Consider the following 27,326-nt stretch of genomic DNA (forward strand, 5'->3'; position numbering starts at 1 on the left):
AAATCGAATCTGAGACTAAAAATTTTTCGTCCAAAAAAAAAGTAAGGCCAACCCCTTTGTGTTTTTGGCGAAAATTTTCGCGACTTTGAAAAGTGCTGGAATCAATCCTTTGGTGCACTATATCGACGTGATTTTGCGAGAAAATTCGATTGGGCGCAGTCCCAACACGCTGCGAGCAACGGATCAAAAGTTACAGCCAAAGAACGAGAACCTGTGTTTTTGACATTTTTCACCTGGTGCTCTTTTGATCGTCATTTCTCTCCTAGTGGTCTCACGCTCATTTTGCTGCGTTCTCTGAGTTCCTTGGGGTCCAGTTAGTCCGGAAATGGTCGTACAAATCGAATCTGAGACTAAAAATTTTTCGCCCAAAAAAAAAGTAAGGCTAACCCCTTTGTGTTTTTGGCGAAAATTTTCGCGACTTTGAAAAGTGCTGGAATCAATCCTTTGGTGCACTATATCGACGTGATTTTGCGAGAAAATTCGATTGGGCGCAGTCCCAACACGCTGCGAGCAACGGATCAAAACTCATGGCCGAAAACATCAAATTTGAACTGGGTTTTCAAAAAGGTGGAAGGGTAAAATCACAAATTCATAGATGCTGAGTCTCATTTGTATTTCATTCAACATATGTTATTTCTAGTACAAGTGTTCGGGTGTCAGTGTATCGTACCTCACACGTAGACAAATAGTATTCATGTGATACACAAGAAGAAATGCAACATAACGATTTCACATTACATCAGATATCTCACTATTACTTAAGGAGTACAAAGAAGAATTTACATTACTCCAAGTAAAAAGTAACAAATGTTGTACAGAATATTTATTTTTGTAGTTTTCAACTATAGTTTAACTTTCTCCTTATTTCCTCAGCCGTTGGTTCCATGGTGTCCCAGATATCTCTTCTAGCGTTCTCAGGGTTCAATTAATGCACGAAGGATCGTACACAACGATTATGAGACGAAAATTTTTTCGCTCTAAAAATCGAGAAAAAAGTAATGGTAACGCCCTTGATTAAAAAAAACCTAAAAAGCATTTACCTCAGGGGCCATCCATTAATCACGTCACACGAATTTTAAAACTTCCAGACCCCTCCCCCCGTCCTTGTCACAGGTTGTCACATTTTTAGACCCCCCCCTGATGTGACGTCACAAATTTTTCAAACTTATGCATGTATTTAAAAATAATCAAAAGAAAACAGTTATTTTCATTTCATTCTTATTTTCATTAAATAATCTTCATATATAAATTTCATGTTTTAGTACTTTAAATTTTAACATGTGAGGTCACAAAACTTTTGACCCCTCCTACCCCTTATCGCACTATGTCACATCACGGTGATACCCCCCCCCGTTAACGTATGACGTAATTCATGGATGGCCCCTTATTCCGAAAAACCTTTAATTAAACAATACCTTAGACAGTATATCGACATCTGTTCACGAGAGAGAACAGTGCATAGGCTCATTTCTCCAAGATTATTATGTCCATAGTTATAGCCAAAATACACAGAATACACATATCAAAATATTCATGGTCCGACGAATATCTCAAAAATATCCTCAACCCATCAACCAATTCGTTTGTTTGATTTTCCCACAAATATTCTTTGAATACACCGAGTTTCCTTAGCACGTAAGAGGTTCGCAATAATTTTTCTGATACAACAAAGTTTGCGATTCAAAATTGCCATACTGTGATAGGTAATAACTTTCTTACTTTCCATACAACTCGCACATTCACTTGTGAAAAGATTTTACAACATTCTTCGAAACACTTCCTAGAACGCAGCCAATGCTGCTTCGAAGAAGTTGAACTTACTGCTAAACTGCGCCGGAATCCTCATCTACTTGTAGTTTTGCGTCCATACGTGATATGATGTTTTGTAATCTTTGCTTCCACAATTCTCTGGTGTAAATAGAATCGAAATTTTTTCCTGTTTCCAGGTTAACACATCCACGCATTTATCGAAGGCTATTGGCAATCTCAAAGTTAGTAAATACAAATCTACCATGAGTTAAAAGCTACAGAATCATGTAAACCAAACATGTTCTCCATCAAACATGTACACAAATCGTTCAATTCTAAAATAAGAAAAATAATGCACAACATGAAAGTTCACCTCTAGCGACTTGGTCCGCAATCTCATGGGATTAATGGTAAGAATTATTGACAATACGCCGTGCCAGGTGTAAAGTTAACCCTGCGTCGGCCACGTCGTGTTTTTGTGACTACGCCGTTCTTGGCCATTTTTAACCCACTTAGGAGTGTCCGAAAAATCTAAAAAAAATTCAGAGAATAAGATTAACATGATTACTCAATGATCCAATAGCTTTCATTGCAATATTTCTAGTTGTTCAACAAATAGAAATGTTTAAACATCAAAAAACTCCCGAGATACTGAGAAACCCAAAAGTCAGACGTAACGGTATCGTGTTGACAGTGTTAACGATACAGATTGCAACGGTAGAGTTGTAAATTATTACTTTTCAATTAAATTCAATACGTATATGTATAAAGTGTACAATTATACGATGCAATACTTCATACAAATACTATAATGCAATACATGATTATAAATCCATTTATAAATATACAATACATTACAAACATATGAAGCGAGACACGTATAACGTTATATACACAGAGTATTGTATGGAGCAATGTGACAAATCATGAACAGTCATAGCTTAGATACACGGACCCATATATGAACATTTATACCGTCACCTTATCGTATACGGTTCCGCTTTGGGCGAAGAACGGGATGAGCGTATGACCGCAAGGACGTCTGCTTCGCATCTCGTCATTACAGCTTCCCGGCGAGGCGCGAGGGGGGAAGTTGGGAAGTTGAACGATGTCTGGAAGGGGTCAGCTAACCGAGGGGTAAAAATTGTATCATCGGACAAGGACTAAATTTACTTAACCAACTTGGTAATAAAAGAACTTAGGATAGAAATCGTAACAACAGAACGAAAGACTGTTGATCTGAATCTAGAGGTTACGGTGGATTAGGAATTAACACCGCGTGTCCGACCACATGATGAAAAAAGGGATAAGCAGAGTAATAATAATAATTATAAGAAAAGGAAGAGGTAGAAGAAGAAGAAGAAGGCGTGGAGAAGGAAGAGGGATTTGAAACGCCGAAATTTGGCAATCGGCATTAGAGACGCCGAGGTATATATCTCGCTCGGTACATGTGCATACCAGACGTTGTAAAGCATTCATATCCGTTACACCTAGCCCAACGACGCTGTGACGCGAGAGTTTCGAAACGTTTTGAAACGACAGATGAAGAGAAATAAAGAAGGACAGTAAAGTAATACAGAGAACAGCGAAGGAATTGAACAGAGATAAGGAACTATAAAAAAGAAAACAAAAATAAAAAAAAAAAAGATACGAACTCGAAGCCGCGAACGGCTAAAAGGAAACGAACGGGAGAAACAAAAGCGAAACGTAATAAGTACGAGTGTAAAAAAATAATCACAACAATTCATAAACACAGTGAAAACAAAATACGGTAAAAAGAATATCATGAGTGAAATAAAAAACGAAGATCTTCAAGAGCTGCTTGTCCATTTTGCTAAAAATACTTATCGTGCCAAAGATGCTGACAGTACGGTAATGCATACACCTAAATAATATTATATTACCTTTAATCTTAACCCACGTTTAAGGTTATGTATCACGAACGTGGCATGCTTCTCTACGTCTGCTCAAGGCCAACGTAGGTGTCGATAATTTTAAGCTTGTTCAAGAAAAAAGAGGAAAAAACAACGCGGACAAATGACTTCTTTATTTTTAACTTCTTTTCTCGGCACTAGCTAGCTTGAACCTCGACCTAACCTAATCTAACCTGGAATTCGTGTACACGCCACCTTCGTGTTTCTAATTGTCTCTATTCTGATTTCCTACCGCATCGTATTCTCAACATTTTTTTTTCCACCCATCAGCACTTCTCATCGCACTTAAATTGTTCGCAGAGTCAAGCGATAATGCAGCGATGCCTGCTAATTTCCGACATCGATTACTCACATTCTGTGATAAGCAATAACGGTGGTGAGCTTAGCGCTCATTATCCTAGTCAAATGATCCTTTTCGAAAATGAAAAAACCAGAAGTTCTAATTCCGATTCACCGACGCCACCGCCTAGGACGACAGATACTATCTATGAGAGCATGTATGATATCAATAAGCTCAGGGAACTTATGAAAAATGCAAGATTCGCAAGATGCAGGTCCAGGTTTCCCTTGCCGGTCATACTCTACAAAGGGAAATATATCTGTCGTTCCGCCACGCTGTCTGGTGGACCTGAAATTTACGGCAGGTCTGGTCTGGACTATTTCTTTTCGGGTAACGACGGTGCCAACTCTCTCCCTCCTGAAGAAGAGGTCGACGAGGCTACTGGCGGAGAATTGACTTCTGGAGACTGGCAGCTGTTTGACAGAGTCAGAAGCCATGATATAAGACTGCTCAAAACTCTCAATGTTGGGACTATCGTTGACTTTATGGTAGAAAAGAAGAAGGTGAAATTTGGCATGAAGTAAGTATCAATATCATTAACAATAACCAATTTCAGGTGTTAAACCCCTTCGACCATTTATCTTTATGTATTTATAATATATAACATTGGTTTGTCACAGAAATCGGAGTATAGTTTTTATTCCTGAGACAAATAGATGATTTTTTTTCTCAAACGTATGCATAAATTCTTCTTCAATTATATTCAATCCCAAATTTTATATAAAATGCAGAAGACATTGTAACGCTATATTTAAAGATGGCACAAAAAACCAAACTACCCTCTTAATTATTACTTAAACGCAGCATTTCATCATTTAAGCAAAATATAAAAAGCAAAAGTGAAAAATACGATATATACTTTTGTTTAAATAAGCTGTCAAAAGGAAACCTGCAGTCGTTGATTTTTTACTACAATAATTGTGTTGAATCACTTCACAGTGTCTTTTCACTTTTTTTGTATTGATGATAAATTTATTGAACTAAGCAGTGCTATTTTGTCCGGTACATAGTGTCACGTCTTCGGAGAAGGTCGACAAGGAGAAAAGGTACTCAGACTTTACCATTATCTCACTGCCATATCCTGGGTGCGAATTCTTCAAGGAATACAGAGACAGGAACTACAATGGGAAGGGCCTCGTGTTCGACTGGAGCCAAGCTCATGTTGATGCGACCATTGGCGTTCCAGAAGATCCAGTCTCCACTCCGCTCAGGGTAAATTGGGACCAGTACAAAATCTGGGATCTAGTCCAGCTAACGCAAAACTACATGAAGCTCGTTTTACGTTATTTAACCGACAATGGAAGCGGTTTATTAATCCATTGCATTTCTGGTGAGATACTATAAGGACGTTTTTTTTCTGAGAATCATCAACAGTACTAGCAATCGCCACTTCGTTTATGAAATACTCACTTGACTAACTCCTTTTTTTAGGGTGGGATCGAACTCCATTGTTTGTCTCGCTGCTCAGGCTAAGCTTATGGGCAGACGGAATGATCCACCAGTCACTGGACGCACACCAAATACTTTATTTCACCATAGCGTATGACTGGATGTTGTTCGGCCACAACTTAGAGGACCGACTCAGCAAAGGAGAAGAAATATTCTTCTTTTGTTTTTCTTTCTTGAAAAACATAATGGATGAGGAATATAGCATATTGGGTTCACGCTGCTCAAAGACTAAACACCCGGTACTTAGAAACGACAGCGATTGCCAACTAGACAACGTCATGTCTGATAACGAATCCTTTGTCACGCTTAGTTCGGTTAGCTCAAATTTAAGCCTCAACAGTTGGTGCAGTTCCGCTAGTCAAAATAGTCGCGATAGTCAAGACAACAATCCACCTGCTATCTCTACGGTTTCCCCTGTCAACGAAGGCCAGGAAGAATCTCAAAATAATGGGTATGGCTACAGTTGATTAATCCTAACAGTATTATGTTGCGTTCCAGGCTCGATTTCGAGGCAAACTGTAAACCCGAGGAATGTTCGCTATCATCCCTGGTCCTTCGTTTCAGATCCGCCTCCTGAACGCCCTTGAATCAAAGCAGGCATTCCAAACCCAAACGACCATTAAGTATCCCTGACCCATACTATTGACGAAGTCGCTGAATTCCCTAATCTCTTAACTACCGACTGCTACCGTGAAATAAATCCGATTTTTATCTATGTACTTCAGAAACACGGTTCCACGGACCTTGCACACTACCCACAATCGGGAGAGTAGCGGATTGGGGCCGCGTTCGCCTTTGCCGCAGACTCGAACATCTCCTGTCGCCGTACCTGTTTCAGGAAGGCTTCGACAGAGAAATGAATCCACATCCTCAGTCAGCGGAGGCTCTTGGCAAATAATATCAGGTACCGGAAGTCTCCGAGGTTCAACAATGGCCAATTCTTCCGGAAGCGAAACTACTTCTGGTGCCTGTTCAACAGTTTGTAGACCAATGTGCGAAGTTTGTCCTGGACAATTATCGCATGATTCTAGCTGCACCATTACGGAAGATGGCCTGTCCCAGACCACTCTTGATCACCTTACGCAGTACGTGACCTTGATGAAAATAATATTTCTGTATTTTTAATCCGGAAATTGATCTGAGCAGGTATCTTACATCTTGGCGTGAAATATTACTTGAGATGAACATATGCAAGTAGTGTCTATAATAAATTAATCGATTACGCCGGCTTCTGTAGCTTTAAATCTTTAACACTTAGAGTTTGGAGAGAAAAAAAAATTATTTTCGTTTGCTTCCAGAAGACGGAAAGAAAGACTCCACAACGTAAGAACGTTATTTTACAACGTCTACTGTTCAGCGATCGGGTTCAAGTTCAAAGACGGCGCGGATTCGGCACTGGGTAATCTGTTGGGTAATTTTGCCGAAAAGGTTGGAATCCTTTCAACGCAGCGTACATCGTTGTGACCTAAGCCGTTGATCATCGTGACATCTTAGCTTCTTCCCCTCATCATGCTAATCACAAATAATTAATTTATCGTTATTGATTCTTCTTTGATTCAACTGAGAAAATTTTATTAACATCATTATTATTCACCTGACTAAAAAGAGTGACGTGCACACATATTGATAACTCACCATTGTTGTTGACGTGTATATCATCATCATGTATCGCGATTGAAACGTGTCGTGTTCGGCTTACGTATACGTCTCAATAAGACTTGTTATTTTTGTATATAATATATCGTACGTTATCCTTTTTATAATAATCGAAGTCTTTGAATCGTTCGCGCGCCTAACAATTAACACATATATAAAATAACGTTTACAATATTACACGTACGTACTTGTATTTATTATTATAGAATTCGAAAATAGTATCGTTGATCACAAAAAGAAGATTCGGGATCGAGTCATCGACTCGCTGTATAATCGGTGAATATTAATACAATTTTTCATGTTATTTAAATCATTTTCACGTTATGAGGTATCCGAAATTCGAAGAATAGTCTTAGAATTAGGAAACACCAGATCCACGTAGTTAGCTAGCTAGTTGATAACGGGAATAAAAATGTGAATTCTGAGCTGGGGATTGAAAACGTCATAGACCAAATGAACCGCAGACCTATTGATGACAAACAATTAAAAATCTATTTCTACTGCATGAGAGGACGTTATCGCAAGATTAAAGAAGAATGAAATTGTTATTGTAAAATGAAAAGTAATGGTAATTCATAATTGGCTTGTAACATATTATACCAAATTGTACAATATTTGTAAAGGGAATCATCGTTTCTTCCGTTGTTAAAAATTGCAGGCACTAAGCCTTGAACTAAACTAAGTACGTGAATTAGAATAAAACATTTATCTACTTAACACGAACTACCTATTCCATATTGAAAAGTTTACGATAAAAATCGAGCAACATGGACTATGATATAGCACGTATAACCGTTGTAATGATAAAAAAATGAACATACGAACGGCAAAAACATGTTTCACTTAAATTCTGATTTCAAATAAGATTGAAGATTTTTAATTTATTTCTTGTGTACAATGTAATTTGGAGAAAAAAAACTTTTTTTTATATATTTTAATCAGATCTGACATCGGTTGTTTGTGTTTTATTTTACCAATCTCTCCTCTTTCACAACTGGAATTATAAATTTTTCCCATAAGTTGTTGTAATGGGTTATTGCGTGATCCTTCATCAGTGTAATAATTATAGCCAAGCTTACAATGATACAAAACGTATTTATTATCAACAAGCGAAGGAATTATTATTATTTGGCATGCATTTACTTTTTTCATGCTGTGAAACAATCTCCGTACCTAGTACATGTATCTAACGGTTTGTCAAATTGGAATGGAAATAACGCATGCGTGTTTGCCACTTTTTTTTCTTCTCTGCCCGCATTTCTCAGATATTTAATAAATATATAATTCTAGATGGATGGGCATACTCTCTGCACAATGGGCACTGCGGTCTGGCGGCAAGCCAATCAGAAATACACTGCCAACAGAAAAGATGACCACAGGGTGTTGCGGTCGTTGGTACAACTTCGAGGCATAATTGGCAGCTACGTGAATTTGTGCCCAACCCTTTCGTGATTTCAACTGTTTTTGCCTCCTCAGATGCTGATAACTGTCGGCTGCTCCAGAGCTTCAATAAACATTGAGCGATCGTTGCCACCCCCAACAATCGCAAACCCCAACTTATCCCTTCGGCTGGACGACGGCCGTATACCTGCGAAAAATATTTGCAATTTTTACTATCAAATATGCTTTGAGCAGGGGTAGACAGTACGGTCAACGCACCTTGATGTAATCAACACCAGCGATTCTTTTGCTGAGGCTGTAATACCGACCAAGAATATAGAAGAGACCTCGATGGGCTAGAATTACAATGGGAATAACAGTTCTGAGTCTCGTCAATGAGAAATTTAGAATAGATTTCGCCTCGGGTGTTAATTCGTTTCCTGGATTGTTGATTGAGACCAATAGTCTGTCTAATATCCTTATCAAGACTTGTTCGCCAAAGCATTCCAATAGTATCGCTAACGTTCGTGCCTGAAAGATAATTTCAGTCTGTTTATAAAAACGGGCATTTGAATTCAGCGGATGTTCCAAAACTGAATACCCACAGCGAGCGATGGAACTTTTAAGGCTTTCAGGTCAGCTTGAATAATGCCAGTGTACTCCTCACCAATAGTCTGATTGTTCATTGCTGTAGTAGCAATGAAATAGGCGAATTTGGCTGGTAGATCGGACTGTACGATGTGTAGAAGTAATTTGCTGCCACCGAGTTTGTGCATCAATTCTGATAAGTTTTCCCGCAAATTTGTAACAAACATATCATCCCGCTGACGGGCTCTTAATATTTCTGCCTGATTCGCACCCTTCGATCGGAAACCACGTGGAGTAACTCGCTCCATCGTTGACCTTCTAATTTCATCTGATTAACAGTAAGACCAAGAAACAAAAGACATTCGAACATTTGAATTTCTATACAAATTAACGCAAGATCGCATGCACGAAGATCCGATACGTCGTCAAGTTTTATATTTCGCGGTATACGGAACTGCCAACTTAACGAAAGTAAATTAATTTTCCGCACTCTCCATTGGCCGAGAGTGAGTAGAATTATTTGAGGTTTTTGGCAGTTACCTCGAGTTTATAGATCCGAAATAGGTAAAATCGACGCTCGTAGTGACGGAATAGAGCAAAAATTGCTGCTTAAACAGGTACGAAACAATATCCTGCTCGAATCTGGCGTTCCGGATGTCGTTCGGTGTGTGGCTGCGTATGACTAAGCGGTTGCGCTTACGTTGGTCGAATGGCTAGTGACGTCATCACATAAAAGCTGAGTGCCCATTGGGCTTGACCGATGTAAGGGAGCCCCCAATTGGCCGACGAATGGTTACGAGAGAAGCTATCGGCGAACGTTCGTAGCGACGTGCCAATGGAAGACAGGGTGAGCGAGCGGCGACGAGCAGAGTAGGCATCGCCCTAGATAACGGTAGAATTGTGATTCGCCGGGCGTTACTTAAGGCCGTGTTATAAATTGATACGAACCGACAGAAGGAGTAAAACGTGCGGTGATATAGAGACTCTGTGGAATCGAATGATCCGTAAGAGAAAAAAAAAAACAACAAACTAGAGAATTTAAATTAACGAGTAAATGAACAAAGAAGTGTTGCAGGGAAAAAGAAAAAAGATACGGGATACAAAGAAAATAATAATAATAGTTAAAAAAAAAAAAAACAATACAATTCAACAAGACTGTATAAAAGGTAAAATTAATTATTGTTATATGCTCGCGAGTTCGGCAGTAGTGCGGTGTGCGTGGAAAGGGTGCAGCATCGGCGACACGAGGCTTAGAGGGGAAGAAAATCTATGAATGTAAAGTTGTAATAAAAGTTTCGTAGGAAGACTTTAAAGAGTTACGAACGAAAAAAAATAGAGAAAAGATATTCCTTCATTCGTGAACCGAGTATCAGTGTCACAACTCGACGACAATCTCGGCGTGCAATTGGTACGTACACCTACTCAACTGCCTGCCTGCCTACCTACCTACATCGTGACTCTGGGTAGTAGTGGGTATTTTCTCTCTCTACATGAAGTCATGGCGGTGTAGCAGCAGCAGCAACAGCAGCAGCAGCGGCGGCGGCGACGACAGAAGAAGGCAAAAGCGAACGACAGGAAACAACCGGAGAATCTAATCACAGTCAGACTTGGAAGTCGTTGCAACGAAATCGAAACGGTGGACGTCGTAAAAAAACAAAAATAAAACAACAACAACAACAACAATCATACACCATATATCGTAATTTCTACGGGAAATCAAGGATCCCCAGAGATACCAACCGCGAGATAGGCGTCAGGTATGTAACTAAGAAAATTACACACATCTACTTCATTCCGTCTCTCTTCGCTTATCTTCATCTCCGCAATACAAGCGATGCATCAATTCATCCCTACACTGAAAACGCCCACAGTCCGAGCTCTCAAGTATCTTGACGTATCTCATTTTAGCTCGACAGTCGATCCCATCCGCTTCCCTCTGGTCCTCTCACTATGCAACAAAAAACGAAAAGTTAATTCGCGAGTATTCGATAATCGGAATCGGATGAATAAAGGGAGAGAAAGCGAATTTTTCTTCTTCTGTCGTTTGTCGCATATCTAGGAATTTATTATCTACGATCACAGCAGCCGGATTTATCTTGCGTTTCGACCATCCATAGACTAAATACTTGATCCACATAACTGAGAGCGTACCCTCCCTTCCTTTCAGTACCACGTTACCGATGTTCCTCTTTTTTTTCTTCTCTCCTGCTATTGCCCTTTTATTACTGTCAATCCTGTCAATTTCTTTCAATTAATCACGGTAACCAATCGCTTTTATCGGCGAACGAGGCGCGTTTTAAAATCGACCTATCGTACTGTCTACGATAAATAATTTATCAGTAATAATTTAGTCGGTTGTTTCACGTTACGAGGCGACATCTAGACATGCAATATATGGTTGTTGGTTGGCTTTACCGCAATTACGATCAGAACAAGTGACGACACGATTCAACTTACGAATACATACACTAAAAATAATCATAATCCTAATGTGACTCATATCATAAAACGCCGTACGCACGTATTATACGGTGTATCTATGCACGATGTAACACGAGCGTGTATAAACGTCATCCATTCCCCATCATCGTCATCGCGGGACGAAAATCCTTCATGTGTTTAAGGGTCTTCGACACCCCCCCTCTGCACGTTGCGTGCATCACGGTCGTTCCTTAAATAAAATCAATTAACGTACTGCACATTTTATAATAGTACCACGCTTATACGGGCACTGATCTCGCACTCTCGAGATTACCTTCTACACGATTTTTATAATTCACGTCGAATGATTTTCAAATTTTCTTGACTGTTTCTCAGCTGTTACATACCTTCACACAGGTAACATAAAATCGAGTCACAAGAGCGGGAAATTTGAACTTGATAATAACTTCTCTTGAGATAAAATGCTAGTCATTTGTATAAACAGCATAGAATAATCTGTGTAATCGCACACGATTATATCATCGATGATTACATCGATCATGGAAATAAAATTCTTTCTTCCGTCATGCTTTTTAGACATCGATGTATCGATTGTATTTTTTTTCAACCTGGCGTCATAAACGAGGACTGTACGGGTCTCTCTACGACGTGTCTTGTTGCCAGTGTTTATCATGCAGGTTATTATTAAACGCAACCTCATTTACTCGTCCGTCAATATTGTACGTACTAATCTTAAACGTAAGTCGAATGAATATATAGTAAAATTTTCAAAGTTTTTAATGCACGTTATACAATGTAAAGAAAACTCGGCACGTTGTGTATGATTATTATATTATTCCATAGACTATTATCGGCTTACAGCAGCAGGGGGAATACAATTAAAAATTAATTCACACAGCAACGAGAAGAAAGCAAACCACCCCTCATCCTGCAGAAAGGTACAACACGTATTGTGGGAGTAACATCGCGAAGTATACAGAAACAGTTGTACGTATACGTTACAAAATTATCAACTTGAAACCACTCGAGGGTGTATACATATGTACATATAGGTAGAGAGTCGTTACGTAAGTGATACCAATTATCCTTGGTGTGTGTAGGTATGTGGTTGAACTTAATCGACGAAACGATACACTCCATCTACTCAGTTTCGCCATTCTGGCAAACTGCAGGAAACAAGCAGCAACAAAGATAGAAAAAAAAACACATTCCCTCGTAGATCTATTTCTGTACCATATGTCATAATTCGTACTAATTTAAAGCGATTCGTCGATTTTCCGGTAATCCTTCGTACCAAAAACGGGGATAAACTCTACACAAAAATAATCGTTGCGCCTCCTCGAGCAGCATCAAATTTCAATCGATTATCCGAAGATTGATCTGTTATTGATTGATGTTCGTTTTTAAATCAGTCAACTTCAAGCGGTTGATTTACTAGAAATAGTATTTAAATACACTTGTATAGAGATGAAGCTGTACCATTATTTAAACCTGAATTTTTATGAGTCTGAAACAACGGGATACGTTATGTCATAAAAATTTCTCTACACGACTGAAACCGAGCATCCAGAAATATTCTATGCACAGATAAGGATATCGCATTACACAATAAAGCTAGTCGATGATGATATTATAACGATAAGAGTCGTCCGTACGTGTGTGCGTATGTTTTTCTTACATCAACCTATTTATCATAAACGATGTATAGTACGTTATAAGCTGCAAACGATTTATTAATTCGTTTAATTTTCGTTTTCTTTTCTTCTTTCGTTTCATCGACAAGAAACACACATGCGTTTCGAGTTGTTTTATCGGGGTTAACCGGCATTGATTTCGCTTTTTTCACTACCTTATTACACGTGTCCGATTTCGACTACGATATCGAGTCCCCCCTGACACTCATATGTGCATTTTATACGTGGGGACCCACGCTGGGCCCACGCCGCGTGCCCCACCCTCTGAACAACGCGTGTCAGCCAATAGAAAGTGAGTTGAGAGACCGACCGAGCGAAGAAGGCTGCCGCGGCTAACTACCAAGTCCCTAACCGTAACTATATAAACATAGAGAGAGCGTCGACTCCGTGGAATCCACGGGAACTTGTTTTAGAAGTCGGCAACGTTGCCAAGCACTTAATGCTGCAGGAAAGGTAAAAGGGTTCTTTTTTTATGCTTTTCTTCTCTCGTTTACAAACTTGAGGGCCTTTGACTTTCCTTTCGTTCGATTACGACAGTTTCACCGTTCGGAAATGAATCAAAGAAAGGTAATGTATACACTGAGGGTACAGAGCGAGTTTTCTCCGACTTTGCTGAACACTAAAAGAGGAACAACACAGATGTATAAATCGACTCGTGCACTGCGATGAGTCATAGATCAACGCACCTAACAATAAGCTATATCGCGCTTCCCCAAAATCACACCGGGTGCAACCAGCCAGCCGAAGGATGTACGGAAAGAATCGCGATTCTCGTATCCACGTATATCACAAAGAATAACGCAAAGTTTGTGATGAGTATAAAGTTAGTATAATAACAACAACATTCTAACCCGGAATAAGTCGCGTATACACAGTACGTTGTACGGATCTAATAACGACTTATAAATGTAACTGTCGCGATCTGATTGAAATAATATATAAAATTTAGGATTGTACTTGGGATACGTTTTTCTCATTGTTATTATTATTTTTGAACGGCAATATTTGTTTTTCTCTTTACTTTCGAGATAAAATATCGACAAAGTTTCATCGTTATATGTACAGTATGCGTATAATCTACAACATATCTCCTCTGTCGCTAAAAAGCCTTTCCAATTTCTTTACGGACGGCTGACGACTAGGCTGTAAGATGTATGAGGAGGCATCGCGATATGAGAAAGAGAATAAGCGAAGGAAAGCTTCCTGTGTTGAGTGCTGTAGCAGCAACGCAACGATGCTGCAAGCACACACAGAGTGAATAACTTGAGGAAACACCGCTGTTCCTGCCACAAAGGCGCGGCTTCTTCTTTCTCCTCGCAAAACTTGTACAAGGTATATAATACGGTTGCTTTGTGCATCTAGCGGTATCTATATTTAAAATATCACGTCGCATGGGGTCCTCGGTTGGCGACGCGCTCCTTCAAGATACGTCATTGTATGCGCGCGTGATGCACGAATTGAATTTACACACTTTGCCAAGTCTAGGAATGCCAGCTGATTTCATTGTCAATCGGAAATCAACGATATTGATGGTGAAATAGATGCGAATTGATAATCGCTTGATATACACGGCCTACCGATAAACGGATTTATTGTTGAGTCAAGTTGGTGAAGAACTTTTGTTGTGATTTCCAGTCACGCGTCGTTACTCCTTATCGCCTCCACCTCCTTCTCAATGCTCTTCGGTGTTTCTCGCTTGTCGCGTGTATACACAAGCCGCTTTTCCTTTCTTTATGCTTTTCACTCACAATCAGTTTGGATTTCATTACATGCGTACCGATATAACGAGCAAGGAAACTCACTCATCGGAAGAATTGCGTGGCTCTAAACGGTTTGGATCAAATTCCCTTTACAATTCTAGTTCGTTATTCGTTCAATATCATTGTCAGGTTTCAGAACTTTGAAGTTTGAGAAGTTCGAATGAAATAATAATTGTATCCTTATAAGGATAGCTACAACGCAATGAATTTACTCAATCTCCTCTCCGAATGACGTTCATTTCCGTTTCCTTTTTTGGTACGTGACTCTTTTGGCAGTGGAAGAAAGAAAATCGTTTCCGATCGCTCTCTTGATTCTGCGAAAACCGCGCCGCGAGATTGCTAACGCAGTTCTTCTAATGTACATTATACCTTGGATTATTCCTTCGGTGACGAAAAAATATTAGTCATTCATTCGTTGACGCTGATTAGGTCATTCTCTGACCATGCATAAACGTGTGTATAATGAAAGGATCGAGTCGGAATTCGAAATCCAGTAATTCATAAAGAGATAAAAAGAACTATACATATATCTAACAGGAATCGCTAGAATGTTATAGGCATTATACCTGTATAAGAGTTACCGATGACGGTGCAATCAAGTCGAATCAGAATCCAAGAGAAACATAAACGTGTACAGAATTTCAGAATTAAGTATATTTCACAGGGCTCGATTCTTTGCAATACTTTGACTCGGCCATGCATTTTATAAATCCTTAACTCTACTTTCTACTTCTCACCTTCTTTACCGTCAGCAGGTAATGAGTCGCTCTTACCGATAGATACAAGTCGTTTCACGGACTGTAAGATCGCCGGTTTTCCACTCGATCAGCCAATTTCTTTTCCTGTATTATACATGCACAAATTTCGACCCGTCAAGCTTGATTAAAAACTCCGATAATGACTGCCTTGGAGAGTAAAATAATGAGACTAAGTGCAAAATTTAGTTTTCGACCAAGCTTGATCAACCTTGTCCTGACCTTTGAATTATTCACCTTCGATTGAACGGTTACCTCAAAAAATGAAGAAAGCAAGTCGATGGTAGAGAAAATCGTCAGGCGCTTTGAATTAGGTTCCCTAACCTAAATGGAACACCTGTTTCGTCCCCTCGTCGGCGGCAGCAATTCGAGCGCTCATCGTTCATTGTTCCGTAAGTTACAGTGGCTCTCGATCCTCGAGTTACGTCATGCATCCGCAGCTTCCCACGAGCCAATTCCTCTCTTCGCTGCTCGTGCACTGCACTGAATTGCTTGGCGTTGAACCCGGTCAGCTATCGAGCAAAACTACAACCGCATTACACGTTATGCGAAACTTTGCTCCGCTTCGAAGAATTACCGACAGGAACCTAGATAAGAGAAAGACCGCAGAAGAACCGCCACGAGTCCTCCTGGTAAAAGAATTTAATACTCTGATCCTTTAAGCGATATGCCAACTCGGCTTGCAGCATTGAAATCGAACTGCTCGACCCGAGTCTCTTCGTCAGCGAAAAAATACGGGCTCTACTGCTTCCATTTATCGACCCAATAGGTCCACAATAAAATCGATCAATTCGCGGTCTCGCTCGTGACATCGAACTTTCCAAGAGTCGTTCTCCCGTTCGGCCATGGCCAAGACTTGACTCATCGCGCCGATGATATTCGTGCCAGACCCCTCGGACGATGTCGCACTGGTTGGTTAATTAACCGAATTTAGGTGCATTCTACATATGGCGTGAAAAAAGGAGCCCACCCGTAAACAAAACTTACCCGTGAATCATGGGTCGTGAGATACTGTGTACTAGTTAGGTCGATTTATGCTCGTCCAAGTTCAGGAAGTTATTCTTCCTCTCCTCCTCATTATTAGGTTATTTCTTTTTTTATTATACGTGTAACTATTGATTGGCGCAAGTGATACCTTGTAAGCCTCTGGCTTATGACATTTTTGCTTGGCAGCAATTTTTTGACTCAGCCATTCACGTTCCGTGAATCCTTAACTTCTCATTACTTCCGATCCTCTTTACCGGCAACAGGTAACGAGTTATTCTTACCGATCGTTACAAATCATTTCACGGACTCTAAAACCGCCGGTTTTCCACTTGATCAGACAATTTCTTCTCCAAATTGTTCCAGACGCTTCTCAGCATTTTCAGTGGAGCAGGAAAGAGGCTGAGCCATACCGTTTATTCATTTCTCCCGTTGTGGTTTCGATCTTGCAAGTTCTGACATCATCCCTTTTTTTTTTTTGTGACGTTGCTGCGACGTTTGCTGCAGCGTTCTTAGGAAACTTCAAGCCTTGACTTTTAAGGAGATTCATTACCTTTGATTAAGACAAGGCCAGAATTTCATAGAAAAAAGATTCGATCCATTATTAGCCTTCGTGATGAAAATTTCCTGTCGAGAGTTTTACAAATTTTATATCAGGCGAAAGTCGTTTGCAAAACAAGTATTCAAAGCGTTTTTCGTCTGTTCGAATTTTAAAAATCGAACGATACCGTGAATACGAGGCGTTGATTATTTCACAGAGTGTGACACTTTCCTGCGGGTATAAACTAAATTCCGTAATTTCGTTCATTCGCCGGAAAACCGCGCTTCTCTCTCTTTCTCTCTTTCGCCCGCTCGCTCTTTACAGGCATCACGGTTTAATTAAATTTCCAAACTTTTCCTTTGCACGCTACATCAGCAACGAACTTTATACGTCTGTTATACGTAAGTATGTATGTATGTATATGTGTATACACATGTACATATATCTGTACAGTAAATTAAACATCGCGTACTTAACTCGAGTTTATATACACATAATACATACTCAATTTTATCCTGAGACAAAATTTGTTCTGTAATACATAATGTACGAATTCAGTCTGGCTTCAAATATTCAATGATTGTACAACGTTTTTACTTGTCGAGAGGATGAAAATCCATATCTGAGAATGAACAAACATTCCGCGGATACAATAAATCACCGTTTCAATCTTATGTAATCGTTAATACTTAGCGACCTTATTTACTGCGGGATGTGGCGAAGGGTTCGCTTCGTACGTGTTTATAGAGGAAAAATTTATTGGGTTGTCACTGCTATTGCCTCATTCGCGTTTTGCCGCCTAAAGTATTTTGTTCATTTCCTCTCAATAAGTTTTAATCGATTCTCCTATTCACTGGTAGAAAAGAAGAAAAAAGAAAACCGTATTGGTAATTCGTGAAATGAAAACTCTACGGAAAAACTCGACCGAGATCATGAATATATTATATCACGTTTGAATTCGCAATGTATGTGAAATAATGATGATATCAATATAGCAAGTCACTCACTGATATAGTACATATCATTACTCGAACTTGCTATTCCCGTTTGCTGTAATCACTCTAACATTATATAACATTTCAATTATATAATCCATGTTGCATTACCGTAACATAACTTGGTTATATCCAGGTTATGTGTACATAACGGACAACAATTGACGCTATTACATCCATGATCCACGTATACATAACCGCTATGTAAGAGCCATACCACACCCATGCTGTATTAAAGATAGCAAAAGTAAAGTTAGTTCGTGAGAAAGATTTTTTTTTTTTTAAATAACGATGCATCACATGCAATGCGACTGGTTTTCGAAGGGCAAAGATTCGCCAAGAGAACCGCGTAACTAGAGCAATTAGTAATTGGCAATAAATAATTTTCTATATTTCTTTGAACATATCGAATTAAAAAATTTGGAGCAACTAAAATAGAAAATTAAAAATATACCGGCTGGTGTAAAAATTTGATGAAATTTTAACCCTGACTGCGTCTGCTACCGATGTGGGTTATATTATTCCGCCAGAGTGACTGTAAGAAGAGGCTGTTTGACCAGCTAGCTAATCATCAACCGGCTTTGCCAAAAGGAGCTGGTGGTGCTGCTGCTTGCTACTAAAGGCGGGCGACTAGACGAACCGACGACCAACGTCAACGAGGCAAACGAAACGGGTCATGGTATGCAGGCACATAAAGGGGGTGGAAATTTTCACCACGTGTTCAGCGCCAACTCACCTGCATGCTGCGATTGACTCTATGTATAATACCTGCATACTCGTCGTCTTTTGAACAGTTGCACAAGCCGTTTGCCCAGCCGTGTGTAATTCGTTCCTGATCCCGCATCGGGGAATTCATTATCGGTGTAAACAGAGGACGGAACTCGTATTGCTAACGAACTTCACCTCTGCAATGGAAATGAAATTTACTAGAATTTTCAGATTACCTCGCTTTGGTTGATTTAGTTATGTTATATGTATGTAATTGTAAAAAAGTCCCCGTTACACAGGAAATTATTTTAAAACGTATCAATGTTTGCAGTGTCAGATATTAGTAACAACAATTATTTATTTCGTCATTTTTTTGCTTACGAATTCATGTCGCTTATCAGATCCTAATTATAACTGTCTCGTATTGCATGAATTAAATTTAAAAAAATGCAATTGTATCGTTAAATCACAACTTTAACATCTGTAAATTCATTTTTAACTATTTTACACATCGGATTTATTTTTTACCAACCGATAAGATGAACGAAAAGAATTCCTGCCTCAGACGATTTGTATCAGGCATATTTATTCACGGATAAACTAATTTATTGTTCATTAGACTCAAACGAACTGTATGGATTTTATGTTAAAAAAATTTATTAGAATAATGTGACTTCTCTGAATCATTCTTAGTAACAGATTGTTGTTAGTAAAAGAAATTTTCTCTGAATCACAAAGACGTTTTTAACTACATTCAACTTGAAGAGGTTTAGTTATATCTTTTTAATATTTTATCAGTAGCCGATGATTTGTTCCATCCTATGGTAAAATAATATTCTAATACCTATTGATTAACCACGAGCTTCTCAATTTCACTAGAGATTCATATTTTACTATATTTTTTCGCTGTTGTCATGCTTGTTATCTAAAATTCACCACTATATGGGGAATTTACCTCGTTATAAGAGGTGGAAAATTTCGAAATAGGATAAACTTCATAGGTATGAATGATATTGCGGTTTCGGGCGACAACCACGTTTCGCAATATTATGTATATATATATCTGCTTCGAGCAATTTTTTAACCCCGCCGTGAACGTTCCGTGAATCCCTCGACTCTTCTATCTACTCCTGATCCTCTTTATCGGTAGCCGATAACGAGCCGTTCTTACCGATCGATACAAGTCATTTCACGGACTCTAATTGTAAGACCGCCAATTTTCCAGTCAAATTTTTTCCCGAGGAATTTTTTTTCGAATTTGCCAAGTTTATTAACTTTCATCGTCGTGAAAAAATTTCCCCCCATTGCCTATTCGCGACATCGACAATTACCTCTCGATCGATTATAAAAAAAATCCTCTTCGTTTCGTCATCCCGTTGTTCAAAGCGCCCCCAACGACTGTTGGAACCCCCTTAATTGCCACTCCTACGGTTAAGTTCGTTTCCGTCGCATCCTGGCACGGAGTGGAGTATTTTTAGTTAGTTTTCTTCGACGCGGTGTATACAGTATAGGTATGTACGTAAGTATGCGTACCTAAAAGAGTTCAGCTCTGTCGCCAAGCAGACCCGCGTTTTAAGTCTCGAAATTCGGAGGACAACAGATCGCCATACACGACGTTGGCTACCTTCGAATATCTTCGCCGATAATTGTTGTAATGCGAAACAACGATCCTCGCTTATTGTAAACGTGACTGTGGAACACACGTCATCCCTGCTGCATATCATCACGGATAACAAGCTGAGCGAACAAACGTGCCCCGATTATAATTGTAGCACCGGATGATGAAGATCAGTGTGCATCATTTCAGACCGATTTAATCAGACTGATTGTGAGTCATTCGTCAAAGTGGTTGTCTTCTTTTTTCATTAGACACATACATCTATATGTACGTATAAATATAGTCAACCGAAATATTCACTGCGTTGCACTTGGTCGTGATTACATATGAAAATCCCAGATAAAAATTTACTGCTGCAAACACACACAGGCTGAGGGACAAAGTTGTTTTGCACTTGAATTAGTGCAGGAAAAAACAAAGGAAAAGAAAAAGAACAGTAGAAAAATGTCCGCCACTTGTTGTACGGTCGTACGATATAACGAACCGCTACCGCTACATATGAGACGAAGTGTTTTTTCATCATCACAGGGGGATCCTTCATATATTGGACATGCGCATACTGCACGAATTGCGATGCAGTATGTATTTTTGTCTCAACTGCAGCGTCTGTCAGTTCTAACCCTGAAACGAAAATTTTTAACATGAATTGTTATTTATTCAACGATGTTTATATGGAAATATTATCCTTGATTTATCGCATAAATTTAGTGTCTGGGGACAATCTTTTATACATATAGTATGCATGTAGCTCCCAGATCGACTCTGGTATGTAAGGAAAACACATGGATGGTTAATTTTATTCAATGTTTCGTTATAATCACGCGCCGACACCGAAACAGCCTTCGTGCAATCGTTTCACCGCAACATGCAGACGGATAAAACTGAGCAACGGAGAGATAACGTGATAAAGGAAATGAAGTTGCCCACGGTAGCCGGATTTTCTGGATTATTGATCCAGGCTCTACCGTTGATACGTTATAGACATCGCACAACGCGTCTACGGGTTTTCAATTTTTCAACAATGTATAATAGGAATCGACTTAATGTTATTAGCGCAAACTGAAGTAGCGAAGTCAGATTCATCAAGGGGTTAAGCATATAACTAGTCACTTCTTTCCCCTCCGGCTAACTTGTTTTCGGTAAGAACAAAAAAAGAACAAAAACAAAAACAAAACGAATTATGTGACAATGACTGGCGATGAAGGTGACGTGAGAATATTAGATGCATCGTCACGTAATTCGCATAGAATCGAAGTCGCCGTTTGTTTCCGATCGAAAACAAGTTAGCCGGAAAAAAAGACGGCGTTAATGAATATTGGAAAATTTGAATCGGTCGGTAAAGACTGACTACACCATCCTCTTAGATCTGATGTTGAGGATGGAACTCGCATTGCGACGAAACAAATGCTGTCCGATTATATACTCTCGTCCAACGGCCAATAACTGTCCTTATATCTCACTCCTCACTTCCACCTCTATCTTTGATCAATTCGATCACCGAGTTTGTGCAGCAGGGCTGAATTGCCACTTCATATATTATACGGTTATGCTAGAGCGGTAACACGCTCATTCACGCTCATTGTCTGAGGCAGCAGCTGCTCATTGCGATTAGACGACGATGAGCAAAGTGGCGTGGTTGGTATCTACAACAATACTGCGCTCACAGTGTACGTAATCTAGAGACTCTTATACCCTGCGGAACGTGGGCGTTTTTCACCGTCACCGTAACGCTTCACGCTTTTAATATCATTCATCGATACCACCAGGGAATGCTGATGGGATTCTTTTTCATTAATAGTAATACCTCGATCCAATCCTCGGTAATGTTACAGAAATTTGACGTTTCGAATCTTTCGTTTAATTAATTTTTTCACTCTATAACTAACTACAAACCCACCGTATGTAGGTAGGTATAATGAGAATTAAACCTCATCGCCACCACCCTAATTGCGGAGTATAATAATGGGCATGAAATCACGTCGTATAATCCACCAACGTGCATATATGCGAAGAGCGAAGCGACTGGCGGGGGATCAGGCCATAGAATATCTGCTGCAGGGTATACGAGCGTGCGACCATGATGATGGCACACTTTTGCAACAATAGCCCCGCAAAGTCGAACACTGATGTATGCAGCAACGGATCTACCGCCAAACGTCATTCTTCTCCGCGTATATACCTATACGTTTACAATATCTATATCTACGTCCGCCAGTTTGCCCCATTTTTCGTTATATGCGAATAAAAACCCGATGCCGGGTATACTCCGAGTATATCAACCATTATATCTATAGATACATAACTGTTCGGTCGATGCGATCAAACTACGGATTATCTAGGTTGAAATTGGTTTCCCAGAGCCTTCAAGAACGTAACTAACTCGGAAAATGATTCTTACCGAACGGACAGATTCGTTGGACCTTCAAGTTCAGATAAGAATTATACACTGTCGTCAAATGTTCAGGGATTATACAAATTGAAGAAAAGAAAACGCCGAGATTCTTGGCACGAAATTTAATGAATCTTCAATCGTATTTTCCGCCGTTCAAATCGGACATTCGCCAATTAAGTGCACCGGCATTAAACGAAAATTCACTTGACGTTCAAATCCACGTTTAGATATGAATTTCGAAGAAAAAAAAACTGATACGAATGGTCGTTTCGCAGTTTTATCACTTTCCTCAAAGTCGATAATGACCTGCTTCGTACACAAAAAGCCCGGAAAGTGCGCATTGTCCATGGGTCTCAATTAGAACTATCGTGCGTCAACGGTATCAGTAAGAAGAGACATCGATTATCATTCATTGTGAAGCTAATTTGTTCTATCTCTCGCACTATAAGATTTTACACTCCCGGGTAAAATGGATCGATAATCAGGCGAGGTTTACTGTCAGAAGTTTCGACACTTGAAGCCTCTTCTATGGTTGTTATTAAAACGTTATTTGCCGAGTCTGACACAACGGAAAATCTCGGGCCGCTATGGACGTTAAGAGAAACATTAACACACACACACGCACACCAATCGCTGTCTCATCAAGCCGTTTTCTTCTCCACTGTTGAATTCTGTGTTATAAACTATGTCATTTACGCTCCTCTTCCATCCGCTTTCCATCTTTAAGTACCATTATCGTAATCTTCTTCACTCAGTTTTTGGCCCTATCATGATTATTGTCACAAGTTTTGAATTTTATTCCGTCTTCATCCTGCATGATATATAACACTCACGATCCAATAATATAATCCAAATAGAATTAAGCGGTTTCAGAATATCAAGTTGATACGGTTCCAATAAGTGCTTGCGTCTGTTCCTCAAACTCTGGCTAACATCTCAGAACTTCCTCGTCTTTTGGTCAGAAAATTGATAGTAGGCAAAAAAGTTTAAAACACCCGCAACTGTCAGAGGACTGCTGGGATTTTGAAAATTGTGCAAAGAAAGTTATGAAAACGAAGTAAAGTTGAAAAAACATGTATAACGTAGAAGATGAACCTAAGCAACACGATATTTAAATCCTTGGAATACGACTTCTTCTTTGATACAGTTCACAATTGACAGTCACTGTTATTCTTATTTACTATAAATTAATCAGGACATCGTTTATTTTCATCCCAAAAAACGTTAGTCGTCTACGTTGTGCAACGAGTACGGACTTGCACCCGTGTTCGTATCGCTGCATAGGAGAAAGTGGCTTGCGAAAGGGGTTGTTGGAGACCCTAACCATTGGCTTGGCTCGTTCGAGCGCAGCGATGGTACCCATCAGAGCAGATAACTCATACCGATACTCTCTGCTCGACGTGGCGACGGTAGTGGAAGAGGTGGTGGTGGTGATGGTGGTGGTGGTGATGGTGGTTGTGAACACGACGGGCGGTCGTTGCGTTGGCAGATATCGTAGAGGGCTGATTGTGAGCTTACACCTCCCCGCGCCCTGTTGGTATCCGAGAAGAGCTCCACTATCGTTTGACCGAGGAATCGCCGAGGCAATATCCTCAGCTCTATTTATACACTGTTTTCCAGTGTCCGTACATCTAGTCTTCCGTCTTTGATACCCGTTGCAAAGTATTTTTATAGCGAATAAATTGGTCGAATTTTAGCACCGCTATATATACCATAGGAAAATGTTCCTTTTTTCCTTCCTCTCCTTTTTCCGAACCATTGATCATTTGGTGGTAATAGCGATCCGATCTGCTGTCATTTCTGCTGACGTCGCTGTAGTCTTTTTCTGCTCGCACTCGTGTATCTTTTATGACGTATGTGTCAATCTATGGGAGGTTATGTAACCCCGGCAATAAATAATGATTTCTCTTTTTCTCGCTTGGCTAATCGCTGATGCATGAAAAATATTTGTGCGGATTTTTTTTTTTGCGGAGGAGGGGAAAGGGGAGGGGGGAGGGGGGTGAAAAATGAAAATTGAAATATATATTGAAATTGCAAATTCGAAACATGTACCGAAAATTTTAAATCGAATATTTAAAACACTTCGGGTTAATAAATAAAATTTGTTTCCTGTTCCAGATCTATCTCGCTGAAAGAGACCAAAGACACGACGTGGCGGATTCGGTGACCTCTCGGCTGTGACAGCGAGCACAGATAGATAGGCCGAGAGATGCGCGAATACAAGATAGTCGTGCTAGGTAGCGGAGGTGTCGGCAAATCTGCCCTCACCGTCCAATTTGTCCAAGGTATATTCGTCGAGAAATACGATCCGACAATTGAGGACAGCTACCGTAAACAGGTGGAGGTTGACGGGCAGCAATGCATGCTCGAAATTTTAGACACTGCTGGCACGGTAAGAACGATTATCACTATACATATACGCTTCGTCATCGTCACTAATTCATTACACTCATTCATTACGTAAATGAAAACCTGCTGCATAGGCAAAATTAATTTTTCGACGAAATACTCTTTCAATATTAGCACATTAAACTATGTACCGTAATTTTTACGTGTACGTTGCGACGCCATTTTGTCGTCGTATTTAATTTTTAATGTCATTTGATATACCGCATTTTTCACTATCGTTACTCGATGTAACAAAATAGGAAACTGGCGGTTTGCGCGACGCAATATGCGGCTTGATATTCGTGTCATTGACCTAAAACGGTCAGCTGATAACCGTTCCGGCGCCATATTGTTTCAGTTGCGTTCCCATTCGCTGATTCCCCTGAGCTCCGAAAAGAATGACAGGTCTTTTGATTGATATTTTCAGGAACAATTCACGGCCATGAGAGACCTTTACATGAAGAATGGTCAGGGCTTCGTACTGGTCTACTCGATAACGGCACAGTCGACATTCAACGACCTTCAGGATCTTAGGGAACAGATCCTCCGGGTAAAAGACACGGACGACGTGCCAATGGTACTCGTAGGCAACAAGTGTGACTTGGAGGATGAGAGGGTAGTCGGAAAGGACCAAGGAGTCAATCTGGCCAGGCAATTCAATTGCGCGTTCATGGAAACCTCTGCCAAAGCCAAAATTAACGTTAACGACGTGAGTGTTCTGCAATATTACCGAAAACGCCCTCAAAGTTCTAAACAAAAAATATCATATGACGCATCTTTAAGTACAATTTTAATCCTCTTGCCGTTTCGTTTCAGATCTTTTACGACCTGGTGCGACAAATCAACAAGAAGTCACCGGAGAAAAAGATAAAGCAAAAAAAGAAAGGGCTATGCCGACTTCTGTAAAGAGAGAAATGGGCCTAAACCCCCCATCGTATCCTTGTACGCGAAAATACATACGAAAGAGATGAACAAATGAACATATGCATATATATACATATATATATGTGTGTGCACATCTATCCACACACATACATATATATATATATATATATATATATATCTGAATCTGAACACACATACCAGTGGGGGCGTAAAACGAGGTTTCAGAGGAACGGGATAAAATACAGAATGGGGAATAGGGAAATAAACCGAACGGAGGGAGAGTATAATAAACAAGTGACGCAAGGAAGACAGGTGGGTGGGGCGGGGAGGGACTCTAAGCTTCGAAACCGATTAAAAATAGGAAGATGGGAAAGATGACGAAAAAGGAGAAGAGCAAGACATTCGAAGAAAATAGTGTTTTCTCAAGCACTGATCACAGGGAGGAGTGGAGAAGAGGGAGCGACAGAGAGGGTTATTGTATATACGTTGGTCCAGGGTGGCTCGTGTCAAAGGTGCGGCTGTAGGCGTACAACGGCGATGTCTTACCCTGTGACTTCGGTTATCACTGTAGGAGTTTTGCATAAAAATTATTAATTAATAATATTATATATTTAGGAGAAGAAAAAAAATAATAAACAAATAAGGAAATGATGATAATGATGGTGATGACGAAGATGATGATGACGATGATGATGATGATGATGATGATGATGATGATGATGATGATGATGATAATGATTATTATGCTGAAGAAAGAAAAAAAAACATGTTTTGGGTGTACGCCGGTGTTGGCCAAGCCCTCATGCACCATCGCTCGACGTACATCTCTCTTATATAATATAATAGTAATTATACATAGACAGTACATACATTATTATTAATGATTATTATTATTATTATTATATTATCAAAGCATCAAAATATTCATAAGTTATCAACCGTTTGTTTCTCGAAATCGATTTATGGTTTTTTTTTCTTTCTCTTTTTAAAATTTTTTTTTCTATATCCGTATTGAAGCCAATAATAAAAAAAATTCAATAAATGTTAAACGTTGGTTTAATCGTTCGC

The 27,326-nt window shown here is 39.6% G+C and overlaps 3 protein-coding genes and 1 long non-coding RNA gene across 8 annotated transcripts; 2 read left to right on the plus strand and 2 right to left on the minus strand.

Annotated features, from left to right (window-relative positions):
* Positions 1-823: 823 nt before the first annotated feature.
* Positions 824-3,074, minus strand: LOC124306321 (uncharacterized). 2 transcript variants are annotated; one of them, XR_006908577.1, is made up of 4 exons: positions 2,731-3,074; positions 2,123-2,280; positions 1,822-1,974; positions 824-977 (listed from the first exon to the last, which is right to left on the minus strand). It is a non-coding gene; the product is annotated as an uncharacterized LOC124306321 (long non-coding RNA). The 2 variants fall into 2 exon arrangements; XR_006908576.1 differs by having other exon boundaries at positions 1,822-2,280.
* Positions 3,075-3,110: 36 nt separating this feature from the next.
* Positions 3,111-8,076, plus strand: LOC124306316 (myotubularin-related protein 14). 2 transcript variants are annotated; one of them, XM_046766873.1, is made up of 6 exons: positions 3,111-3,621; positions 3,984-4,543; positions 5,034-5,353; positions 5,455-5,923; positions 6,198-6,557; positions 6,774-8,076. In XM_046766873.1, exons 1-6 carry the CDS (start codon positions 3,535-3,537, stop codon positions 6,934-6,936), a joined length of 1,959 nt encoding a protein of 652 aa, XP_046622829.1. In that variant the 5' UTR covers positions 3,111-3,534; the 3' UTR covers positions 6,937-8,076. The 2 variants fall into 2 exon arrangements, with proteins under 2 accessions (XP_046622829.1, XP_046622828.1); XM_046766872.1 differs by having other exon boundaries at positions 3,114-3,621; positions 6,771-8,076.
* Positions 7,747-9,810, minus strand: LOC124306319 (peroxisome biogenesis factor 10). Of its 3 annotated transcripts, none has more exons than XM_046766882.1 (4): positions 9,637-9,810; positions 9,114-9,411; positions 8,788-9,039; positions 7,747-8,716 (listed from the first exon to the last, which is right to left on the minus strand). In XM_046766882.1, the coding sequence occupies exons 2-4, from the start codon at positions 9,402-9,404 to the stop codon at positions 8,390-8,392; spliced, it is 870 nt and encodes a 289-aa protein (XP_046622838.1). In that variant the 5' UTR covers positions 9,405-9,411; positions 9,637-9,810; the 3' UTR covers positions 7,747-8,389. The 3 variants fall into 3 exon arrangements, with proteins under 3 accessions (XP_046622838.1, XP_046622837.1, XP_046622836.1); XM_046766881.1 differs by having other exon boundaries at positions 9,114-9,414; positions 9,637-9,808; XM_046766880.1 differs by having other exon boundaries at positions 9,114-9,424; positions 9,637-9,805.
* A 422-nt stretch (positions 9,811-10,232) lies between these two features.
* LOC124306320 (ras-related protein Rap1) lies at positions 10,233-26,384 on the plus strand. The gene is made up of 4 exons (XM_046766883.1): positions 10,233-10,853; positions 25,104-25,377; positions 25,801-26,082; positions 26,190-26,384. Exons 2-4 carry the CDS (start codon positions 25,195-25,197, stop codon positions 26,277-26,279), a joined length of 555 nt encoding a protein of 184 aa, XP_046622839.1. The 5' UTR covers positions 10,233-10,853; positions 25,104-25,194; the 3' UTR covers positions 26,280-26,384.
* Positions 26,385-27,326: the final 942 nt, after the last annotated feature.

The sequence above is a fragment of the Neodiprion virginianus genome, chromosome 5, assembly GCF_021901495.1.
Source record: "Neodiprion virginianus isolate iyNeoVirg1 chromosome 5, iyNeoVirg1.1, whole genome shotgun sequence".
Classification (NCBI taxonomy): domain Eukaryota; kingdom Metazoa; phylum Arthropoda; class Insecta; order Hymenoptera; family Diprionidae; genus Neodiprion; species Neodiprion virginianus.

Coding starts and splice junctions, on each gene's coding strand:
- LOC124306316 (XM_046766872.1), top strand. CDS start 3,535: ATGAGTGAAATAAAAAACGAAGATCTTCAAGAGCTGCTTGTCCATTTT. Junction 4,544..5,033: donor AAGGTGAAATTTGGCATGAA/GTAAGTATCAAT, acceptor TCCGGTACATAG/TGTCACGTCTTCGGAGAAGG. Junction 6,558..6,770: donor ACTCTTGATCACCTTACGCA/GTACGTGACCTT, acceptor GTTTGCTTCCAG/AAGACGGAAAGAAAGACTCC.
- LOC124306319 (XM_046766882.1), bottom strand. CDS start 9,404: ATGGAGCGAGTTACTCCACGTGGTTTCCGATCGAAGGGTGCGAATCAG. Junction 9,040..9,113: donor TAAAAGTTCCATCGCTCGCT/GTGGGTATTCAG, acceptor ATTATCTTTCAG/GCACGAACGTTAGCGATACT. Junction 8,717..8,787: donor CTGGTGTTGATTACATCAAG/GTGCGTTGACCG, acceptor TATTTTTCGCAG/GTATACGGCCGTCGTCCAGC.
- LOC124306320 (XM_046766883.1), top strand. CDS start 25,195: ATGCGCGAATACAAGATAGTCGTGCTAGGTAGCGGAGGTGTCGGCAAA. Junction 25,378..25,800: donor TTTTAGACACTGCTGGCACG/GTAAGAACGATT, acceptor TGATATTTTCAG/GAACAATTCACGGCCATGAG. Junction 26,083..26,189: donor CCAAAATTAACGTTAACGAC/GTGAGTGTTCTG, acceptor GTTTCGTTTCAG/ATCTTTTACGACCTGGTGCG.